The sequence below is a fragment of the Antedon mediterranea genome, chromosome 5 (assembly GCF_964355755.1).
Source record: "Antedon mediterranea chromosome 5, ecAntMedi1.1, whole genome shotgun sequence".
In the NCBI taxonomy this organism is placed as follows: Eukaryota; Metazoa; Echinodermata; class Crinoidea; order Comatulida; family Antedonidae; genus Antedon; species Antedon mediterranea.
In genome coordinates, this window is record NC_092674.1 from 21,248,825 (window position 1) to 21,259,027 (window position 10,203).

Genomic DNA, 10,203 nt, shown 5'->3' on the forward strand with positions numbered 1-10,203 from the left:
AAAGGTTAATATCACAAAATAAGAAAAGAAACATACATATTTAATCATTTGTATTTACATCTTTGATTAATATAAAATCATTATGAATGATGATGATGATGATGATGATGATTATGAATTGATGCAACAGCTCACTATCTTTGTCGGTTGGTTGGTCGGTTGGTCGATAAACATTAATTTTAAAACGCGACTGCAGCCATGTATAGGCCTATGGGCTTGTTAAATAACGTAAAATAAAATGTAAACATTACAAAATAATTAATTAAACTCACAAAGTATACATTTTATTTATTTATTTATTCAAGATCCAACAGTGTAAGGAAAAACATTAATACAGGATCGCCATGAAATATACATTTGATTTACACAAAAAAAAAGAACAGGGAAAACAAATAGATTTATATATTATTAAAAATGACATTAAAAGCAGAATTATTAGCCCTACAACTAAAAATATCGATGTAAGGAAACATTTGAACTAAACTATTATATGAATGAGCAACCCGACAAAAAATACCGTTTTTACAAACATTGACACGAGAAAACTGCAGCATTTTAAAAGATTATTAATCATAATCTTAATAATTATTACACGAAAATTAAATTTAAAGACAAATTTACAATTAAACTTTGAATTTAGGCATTTAAAAAGAACAAATCATGTCGGTTCTTGGCAAGAATACTGGTCTTGAGAGAACCGGCTGCTGGGCAGAGGAACTTTATGAATTTAATTCAGTTAAAAACACTTTGACATTCATGTATAAAAAAGGTCAATATCACAAAATAAGAAAAGCAACATACATATTTAATCATTTGTATTTACATCTTTGATTAATATAAAATCATTATGAATGATGATGATGATGATGATGATGATGATGATGATGATGATGATGATGATGATGATGATGATTATGAATTGATACTTACATATTTTTACACAATAAACGGTAATTATTTAAGGAAAAATTAATTTAGACATAATCATTTATTTTGTATTGTTTTACAAATGATTTTGGAAAATGATTATTCCATTTATTTTTTGCGAAATTGATTTTAGTTGGAGTACATCTGTCAAGGTATTTCTTGTTCATATCCAAACAGCAAAAAATCAAGTTTGTATTTTCTATAAATACTCTTCATATCTGAGCGTGGAATTTTAGCATAACCTTGTTTAATCTTAGCACGGTGCGAACTGTTTGTAAAATGTGTTCCTGTCGATTTAGGAAATCTTATATCACTTCCCACAAGTCTTAATATATAATTTGAATCGTCTTCGATATGTTCAAATCTACCAATAATGTCGTATTTAATATCACATGGAAAACATATCTGGTGCATATTCCTCCAATGAATATTATTAATGGACTCGGTAGAAACAATCATTCTTATAAATTCATTAAATGTCGGATCGTATTGTCCAGAAACATTTCCTGTTCTGAAATCTTGTAGAATTTGTTTACTTAATTGGCGTTGAAATGACAAATTGTAATCACTTTTATTCTTCGCCACTGCTTTGTCATTGAATGCTGATAAGAGTCTTGTTAACGGATTTCGCACGATCATAATTTTTGTATAATTTGACAAAATGTATCTTTGTTTTGCGGGTGTAAACTGTGACAACTTTGGTACATGTTTCTTCCAGGCAGCACTCACATTCATCACGTTCATTTTCAAAACTTCTGTATAGCTCTTATATCCTGAAAGAACCAAAAATAGTTTACACCAACTGTCTGTTCCCGCCTTAGGTGTTTGACAATAGACAAGTTTATACTTTTCATTCACAAGCAAAATTGGAGTTTTTTCCATCTTTGGTAATTCCTTACGATGCCTATCACACTGTGCTTTTACATAATCTGTGCGGTTTTTGTGCAAAGCGGTGTACCTATCTATAACACTTTGAGCAATCAGTCTGTATGACGGCTGTAAAACAAAATAATTAATTTGTTTAGGCCTAAGTTTAACATTTTTATATAAAAATTGAAACGACCCAACGATAATATTTGTTGGAATAATCAGTATCAGCATTCCGTAGTGAGTGGTATGTTTCACAGTAATTTTCTAAACTATATACGTTCTTACGCTACCGACGTATGGTATATCCATATTTAAATGGACTTCTGTAATACTTTCACCATAGAGGCGTACGTACGATCTACTCGTGTCTTTTTTGAGTAAAATTCAAATAAACTGATATTTGTTCAATGTTTTATATATCGTTTTATTCTATGTAGCACGTGATGCATCCTACCAACGTAAATCAAAGTCGCAAAAAGTTATGATATTTCTGTAAATTTCAATTTTAATGGTGAACCAGCCATCTTTTTAGACTTAATTCAAGTAACGTACAACATTGGAATTGTCACATCTGACAACAATCATAATTAATATTGTCGAGGCACAGCGCTTACCGAGGTACTTGCATCAAAGAATACATTATTATGTTCGAATAATTAATGTTGGAACAAAGTAGGCTATCACATGTCATATTCATATTGATTAACTCTTGTAAATAAAGGTAAAAATAACAACAAATAAAATGATGAGCGAGTTGTGCGCGGCTTATCTAATCTTCCAATGTTGTAACCCTACGATATAGTGTTACCCACGAAGCAATATAACCCAACTATATGCATTATATTTAGGGAAATACGGTAATATTGTATCTTGGTAAGACCTTACCTTTCCTGACGACTGCCTTCCTACGACAGCTTCTATGAATAAAAATAATTTCTTAATTGCTGCCAGTTGGCCTATATAATAATCATTATATATAATGTATACTATTTTAATCAAAATTATGTTTTATTTTTTAAAGAACACTTAAAAACAACCAAACACATCAAGTAAATATGAATGTATGTAAAAAATATTTCAACAAACAATTTTTCTGTGCTGATCTAACAATGGCGTTTTCTGTTTGTCTGTCGACACACTACCCATTCTGTTCTCAATAGTAACTCAATAAAAAGATAAATGGTTTGTAAACGATCCGTTTTTTTGTACTGCAGCTGCCAGATGTCTTTATTGTTACGGTGCACAATCATCGACAAACAGTAAACTAAAATCATATACTGACCTGTATAAGGATACCAAATCATGATAGAATAGGTAAGAACCGCGAAGGTAGCGAATCCAAAAACTAAGCTTGCTGATATTCTAGCCATGAGACCCGAACCTACCAATTACATCTGAAATAAAGAATAATGACCGTAAGACAATTAAGAATTCATAATATAGAAAGATGAGAGCAAAAGACAAACATATATTTAGGGACTACAAATCTGAAAAGATCTTTATAAATCAATTTAGGGGGAGTGGAATGTCAGGGCTTGTCAACAACAAGCCAAATATCCTAATTAATCAGAACTAAATCAGATAGATGCAAGATCTTGGTGTCTAAATAACCTACATGTTGACACTTCAGTTTTTGCCTTGTATTGAAATAATACACAAACAGGAGGTAATCGTTATTTTTTGTGTGTAGTCGTGTTCATAACGTCCGGTTTCTGTCTTGAAATGTGCCGAATTCTACTACTTTACGAGTGTAATTTGAGGTATTGAGTTACTTAGAGCTGCTAATTCCACCATAGAGATATTATAGTTCACTATAATATCTCTATGATTCCACAAGCCTCAATACAGTCAAAAACCTTTATATTACAACGTTTTAGAAACGTGGGTCACGTAGAACTTAGAAGACAGAAACAAAAAAACAACTTCCGCCTACAATGCATGAGAAGAATTATGTTTACATACAATGATATTAATTATTATAATTTAAGCCACCATGATACAGATCTTTTCATCCCTAAGCCAAAAACCGATTTAAAGTCTGTTTAATTGTGGAGCAGTCACATGAATATTTGAATAATACTTGAATAAATAAGTTGATTGAAATTCAGCCTAGCTACAGTGTTATTATTATTATTATTACATTTATTTACCCGGGGTAGACCAAACAGTTGGTTTCCATTTGGGCCCTGAATTACGTTATTTGAAGGTAACGTAGCTCCTCTCATTTTGAACACAGTATGGTCTTAATTGTACTTAATGCATTGTATCATACAAATTGGATTTTAAAACACTTACAGAAGTCTCGGTTCTTAAGTCAATATGCAACTTGTTTCATATATTTGTCCGACTTACACAAAACTCGTGAGGTAACTTTCTTTTTTCGCAAAAGGGACCTTCAACTTCATAACTATTGACTGCCTTGTTTCACGAGTTTGAGGTAATGGAGGTGCCAGATTGTTGAAACATTAAAAAACGAGTTATGGCCTTTTTTTTTATTTGTAACTCTTTCGGAAAACGGGAGCCAGTTCAAATTTGAAAACATATCAGATGATGGGGTAAGAAAATCACACTTTAATATTATTCTAGCTGCTCTTTTCATGCATTTGTTAAGCCAAGTATTGTGGGATATGTACCAACCTCCCCATACTGTACAGCAGTAGTCCAACGATGGCCTAACTAAACTTACATAGAGTGTGTTTAGACTGCGTTGGGGAGACAGCCCTGTCTCTGCTTAACATACCCAGTTTAGATGAAACTGTTTTCCTAACATGTGGCGTCCAACTTAATGTCTCATCAATAATTACCCCTAGGCATTTACAATTCGCTTCGTTTCTCTTACAATTACAGTGGTATAAGCTTTCTTTTAGCTGTTCTTTATTTGTTTGTTTCCGTGCAAAAATACAATGTTTGAATTGTATTGGCTGTAGGCAATACAAAACATATGTTAGACGGTGGAGTCGTTCTCTTCAGAAGGAATTGGATGTTACATTACGTTCCTTGATCCAATGCGCTGCCGAGCAGGAGGGTCGTATACAGTGGCGGATATAGAGGGAGTGCACCCTCCGCACGCCCCTATAAATCTGGAGAAGAAGAAAAATTATCCTACTTTAAGGAGGAAAAAAATGGGAAAAAAGCGTAAAAAAGAGTAAAGTACTTTCACTTTGATTAAAACAAAATGTTTCAGTGCCGTGCTAATTCAATTTTTATCAGAGGTCACCTAAGAGTTGCGAAATGAATTGCCTTTCTTTTTTTTTCACCTGAAAAATAAACGTCCCTGGATGTAACATGATATTTAGTCCGGTGGCAGGAGGGGGTATATCACCACCCGAAAGGGGACAAATTGCCATCCAACTTTTCTAGACCAGAATTTTCCGTAGATTACGAATATGGAAGGTAATCGATCAGGATAGGAAGCGTTTTCGAGATATAAGGGGTCAAAGTTCAAAATTGACCAATTCTGGAAATTCTGGTAAATAATTGATGCGTGTATCATACACTTACTAGGGGCACGAACGATTCCTACAAACGACACCGTCAACAACCGCCTGTAGGCCTATGCCTACCTATTGTATTAGATCGCTGGCAGTCAGCAAGCATAAATAAAAGTATACGTCTAAAATGGAACGTCGTAGTTACCTACAGATCATTATCATAGAGGATATGTAAATAAACATATAGTAGTATACATAATAGAAACCGGTTTTCTTTTCTAAGCCACTCACCCAACTGTATCAATACCTATTTACATTTATATATTTAATTTATTTTTTCGGGGCTTCCCCTAGATGTAAGTTCGCTTTGAACTTGAAGCAATCAAAACTAAATACTGAGTGAATAAAAACGGCAACAAAATGTTATATCGTCCTGTAATTGAAAAAACGTACGTGTGTTTATTGGAGGGAAAAAGTATGATGATTTATCATGAATTTTATGTCCGAGAGTACCATTTCCAGCCATCTGGGGCGTCATTTAAAGATTGTTGTCCCCCGGAAAAAATAATTCTTAAAACATTTTTTGTTGAATATTCCATATTAATGTAACATAATAGTTATCCACTTTGACCAAAAATTGGATCGAAAAAAAATGTATTTACCTGAAAAAAAACGTGATTTAAAACATGGTCAAATTGGCTGCCAGCCAATGGATTTTTGGTTGAATTTAATCATTTATTTTGTCATTTTATAAGTGCAAACATTCAAAAACTGGACCATGCATGGTCTTGTCGTTCATTGATTGTTTTGTGATGTAATTAATGGTAATTAGTAACCATATGTTAAAGACCCCTTCCCTGCAATTTTGGACGTTTTTTGGAAAATAATACATATATATCACTTTAAAAACATTAAACCATGTCATTCCTTGTCTTAAATGTACGTTTTATGGTAAATTATGATAAAAAGTGAGAAACAATGCACTACCTAAGTAGCTCGCGGCGATCGACCTCTCGTGGACGGTCTTAGGCCTAGCCTAGCTAGGCTTAGTTTTGTAGGCCTAGCTGGTAAACATCGGTAACGTACGAACATCGTACGCTACCTATATACCTAGCCTGACGTTGTATAGTTGCTGCATTAATTGTCTTTCTATTTTTGCCAGACTCCGTTGATACAAATTGGGGAAAACCCGGTATTTTCGCTGAAAAGTTAGGAGTCTTCCATTTGTTTTGGCCTCACGATCGATCGAAAAGTGGGCGAATTACAGGTGAAAAACAAAAATATCAATCCGCGCGCAATGCATTTTGGGATTTATAGCGGGCCGCTATAATTATTAGAATCGACTTATTTTTCACATTTTTAACCGTTTAAAGACGAAAAAAGTTATCGCAATAGGATCATATAGTATTATTTTTACATTAAATATAGTTTGTGATCTTAAATTAGATCTAAAAAACGTAAGGAATGGGGCTTTAAGGTTCGTTTGCAAACAAATATTGCAAAGAAGCTGATTTTAACGGATTTTGTGTAGGTATGGGTATACAGATATACCAAAAAAATGTAAGGAAGGATGGGGGGTGGGGACATTTTGGGGGGTCATTGACCTCATTTTATAATGCTAAAAATTGTATCTTCTCAACAAAATATGGTATATGGTTGAGATTGGTGTCGAAATGCACACAATTATGCCAGGAATTAAACAAAATTGGACCCTTATGACCATATCTTGACATTCAAAAATCAGGTCAAAGGTCAATATACTAAATTTTTTTTTGGTTTAACACATACTTATAATGTACTATCAAGTCAAATGTTACATTATAAAGTGCATGTCAACTGATTTGTGTAGGGGTATGGATATACAGATGTACCAAAAACAAGTAAGGAGAAATAGGGGATGGGAAAACTTCTTTTTTTTCGTGTTAAGGTCATTGACCTTCTTTAAAAATACTAAAAATTGTATCTTCGCAACAATGTATGATAAAGGTTGATCTTGGTGTCAAAATGCACAGAGCTATACTAGAAATAAAAACAAATAAAATTGGTCCACTATGACTATATCTTCACCGTTAAAAATGAGGTCAAAGGTTAATATACCCATTTTTGTGTAAAAATTAGGATAGTCAATCAGTGCCCACAGAAAACCCGAATGCAGAAGCACATGACAATCCTGCCTTAGTACAGCTGAATTTCAGTTCTTGACTTGATTTGCAGTTGCAGCATATTCCTTTTAAAAGAGCATCTGGTGTGATACTCCATGTATCATTTTCAACCTTAGATTTCCGTTACTATCTAGATCCCATCATCTTTCCAACAGGCTCAAGAACGGATGGTGTCAGAAGTTTCCGGAATACAACTTGTAGATGAACCCGAAAAAAAATGCTGTGTAGCTGCATTTTCTGTTGGTGGTAGACGGTCTGGGTCAATTTCATCCTTTGCTGCTTGGTTTTGAAACTTTTCATAACGAGCCTTTTCAAGAAGTGTCTTTTTGCTTCCATATGTAACCTGCATTGCTATTAACCCTGCTGTTTGAATGGTGTTATCAGTCGACTGCATATTTGTAAATGTAGTGTAGACAGTATTTGGAAACTTACATTTATAGATTTCACATTTGGTGTGGCCATAAATGCAAGAAACCGTGTCGTTTACTGACCAACCATACTTAAACAGAAACTCTTTCTTGTCACCTATAACTATTTTAGATATATCATAGAGGCCATCATCATCTCCGTCATCTTCTGCTTGATACACACAGATATTGTGATGCATAAGCTCAGTAGTTATCATCTTGATTAGTCAAGATAATTGTTTTCATTTGCTAGAAAGACCTCACTGTCGCAAGAAATGATCAATTCTGGTGTTATTCGTAGTGTCTGCGAAACCTTTTTAGCTCTGCCATTATTTTGGTTAATATATGGTTACTAAATAGATTATTAAAATTTGTAGTACTACCAATCAAACCAGCTATACCTCTTAACACTACTACTTTTTAACAGAGAGTTCGTCTTAACAGTAATTATTGTGTGAAACCATATGTGTTCTCATTGAGTGGGGAGTGGTCTATCATACGGTTTGCCTATTAATCTATTGCGTACCATATTTGTTCACATGCCCGCAATTCTATTTTGTTATAATGTGCTATGCCTATAAAACACAAACGAAACTGAAGGTACGGAAACAGGAATACTGCTATATGTAGCTTAAGTCAGAAAAGCTTTATAAAATAACATTTCATTTAATCTCAAGCAAAATTAAGACGATAAAGCCGCCAAGCCTATCAGATTACTTACCAACCTTCTTGTACAGAAATCGAATCAGCAGCAAGCTTACTCATGAAAATGATGCCATAAACAATCATTCGAGTTGTTTATAAAAGTACTCCCAGTTCTAGACTTGCCCCAAGGCTTTTCGGTGATTGTCTGAACCTGAAATCGGGCCTGAAATACAGACTTGTAAGACCCGTATAGAAATCGATTTGCAGCCCGCAAACATCAGATAAGAATGACATAGATTAACATATACCATATTTGGCTAAATGAGGCGAGCCGATGTAAATAATATTGATTTCGAATCAACCAATGATTAAACGGATGTAATTTTGGTTTCAAAAAGAGTACTTTCGATCGAGTCGAGTAAGACTTTTAAACTGAAACAACAATTTTCGAAATATAAATTGTGAAAGGTATTATAAAAGTGTTACCAAGTGGTTGTGTTGTTTGTTACAATAACTAGTCTAGACCCACACGCCTACGGTCGTACTCCTCGTATGTATATGAACGAACCGGCAACTAAAACGTCAACCTTATAGGCACTATTTATACATGCCACCGCCGGCATTAATTACAACGCAGGGCAGGATGGATCTGCCTGGGCGGGAATTAATGATAAAAATATCCAGTTTTCCTTTTCTCCGTAAACTGTATACCAGACAGGCGTAAAAAACATTTCCATATCTAGCATTCACGACAACTCATCTCATCATCATTTCGCAAAGAAACGACATGAAGTGTACATAACGTAATATAGCGCATTCGCTTCATCTTAGTTGTTCAATTTTTGAAATTTCCAAAAATGCATATTCAAAAATCAACAAAAATAAACAATATTACAGATCTCCCAACTTGTGAGATTTTCTGAAAACTATAGAGGGCGCAATAATATTTTAAAATACATCAAACCATAGAGGGCACTATTCAAAAATTGTAACGATATTGGCATCTAACAGTAAACATGGTATGTCAGGCGTGCCAAAAGCGGAAAATGTGATGCAACTCAGTTCGCTCATTATACAGTATTAGGACGCACGAATTCATTTATAACATTTTACGGACCGATGATAGTACAGTATCCTACTCTCTTGTTTCTATCTATAGATAGAACAAATTTCAAACAGTCAATCAATTTATTTAAAACGATATGATGAGGAAATCAAGATGAAGAAGTCTGTGAGAAGGAGAAAAACCTAGATATGTCCTAACCATTTAGACCACTGGGGCTTTCATAGTATTTTAAAAACGCCGTGCAGTCGGGCAGCAAAGTGGTTGACCTCGCGAATTATTACCAAATCAAAATTTGAATTGCCGCCATCTTGGAATCGCGATAAAGCAAGTAGTGCGGAATTACAAAATGCAGCAAAAAAAAATTTCAATAACATTTAAATAGCATATTCATACAATTAAATTTATATTAATAAAATTCAACTAAGGATTTTACGAAAGATAGGCTACTTAAGAAATACTGCCGAGATCGGTTCCCCCACACGGCGTAGGGTACCGCAGTGCTAAGGGGCCTAGGTAGGAAAAAATCTGATTTTACCTGTTAAACATGCTTGAACCAAGGCCATTTTAATATATATTATCCAGATTATATATCAAAACAAACTGATAAAAGGATTTGTTGATTTGCTTCTGATGAGAAAAGTGCCGGATTCATTTCGCTGACGGCGAATGAATACACGAATTTTCGCCATTTTCTA

At 34.0% G+C, this 10,203-nt stretch overlaps 1 protein-coding gene across 2 annotated transcripts; it reads right to left on the reverse strand.

Moving 5' to 3' along the window:
• Window positions 1-880: 880 nt before the first annotated feature.
• LOC140049031 (carbohydrate sulfotransferase 11-like) lies at window positions 881-8,692 on the reverse strand. 2 transcript variants are annotated; one of them, XM_072093842.1, is made up of 4 exons: window positions 8,523-8,692; window positions 3,080-3,191; window positions 2,683-2,714; window positions 881-1,923 (listed from the first exon to the last, which is right to left on the reverse strand). In XM_072093842.1, the coding sequence occupies exons 2-4, from the start codon at window positions 3,165-3,167 to the stop codon at window positions 1,075-1,077; spliced, it is 969 nt and encodes a 322-aa protein (XP_071949943.1). In that variant the 5' UTR covers window positions 3,168-3,191; window positions 8,523-8,692; the 3' UTR covers window positions 881-1,074. The 2 variants fall into 2 exon arrangements, with proteins under 2 accessions (XP_071949943.1, XP_071949942.1); XM_072093841.1 differs by having other exon boundaries at window positions 8,519-8,692.
• Between the last annotated feature and the right edge of the window lie 1,511 nt (window positions 8,693-10,203).

What these genes read in the sequence shown, in the direction of transcription:
- LOC140049031 (XM_072093842.1), bottom strand. Translation starts at nt 3,167, where the DNA reads ATGGCTAGAATATCAGCAAGCTTAGTTTTTGGATTCGCTACCTTCGCG. An exon ending in GATTTGGTATCCTTATACAG is followed by an intron (nt 2,715 to 3,079) that starts GTCAGTATATGA and finishes TTTTATTCATAG; the next exon opens with AAGCTGTCGTAGGAAGGCAG. An exon ending in GAAGGCAGTCGTCAGGAAAG is followed by an intron (nt 1,924 to 2,682) that starts GTAAGGTCTTAC and finishes TTTGTTTTACAG; the next exon opens with CCGTCATACAGACTGATTGC.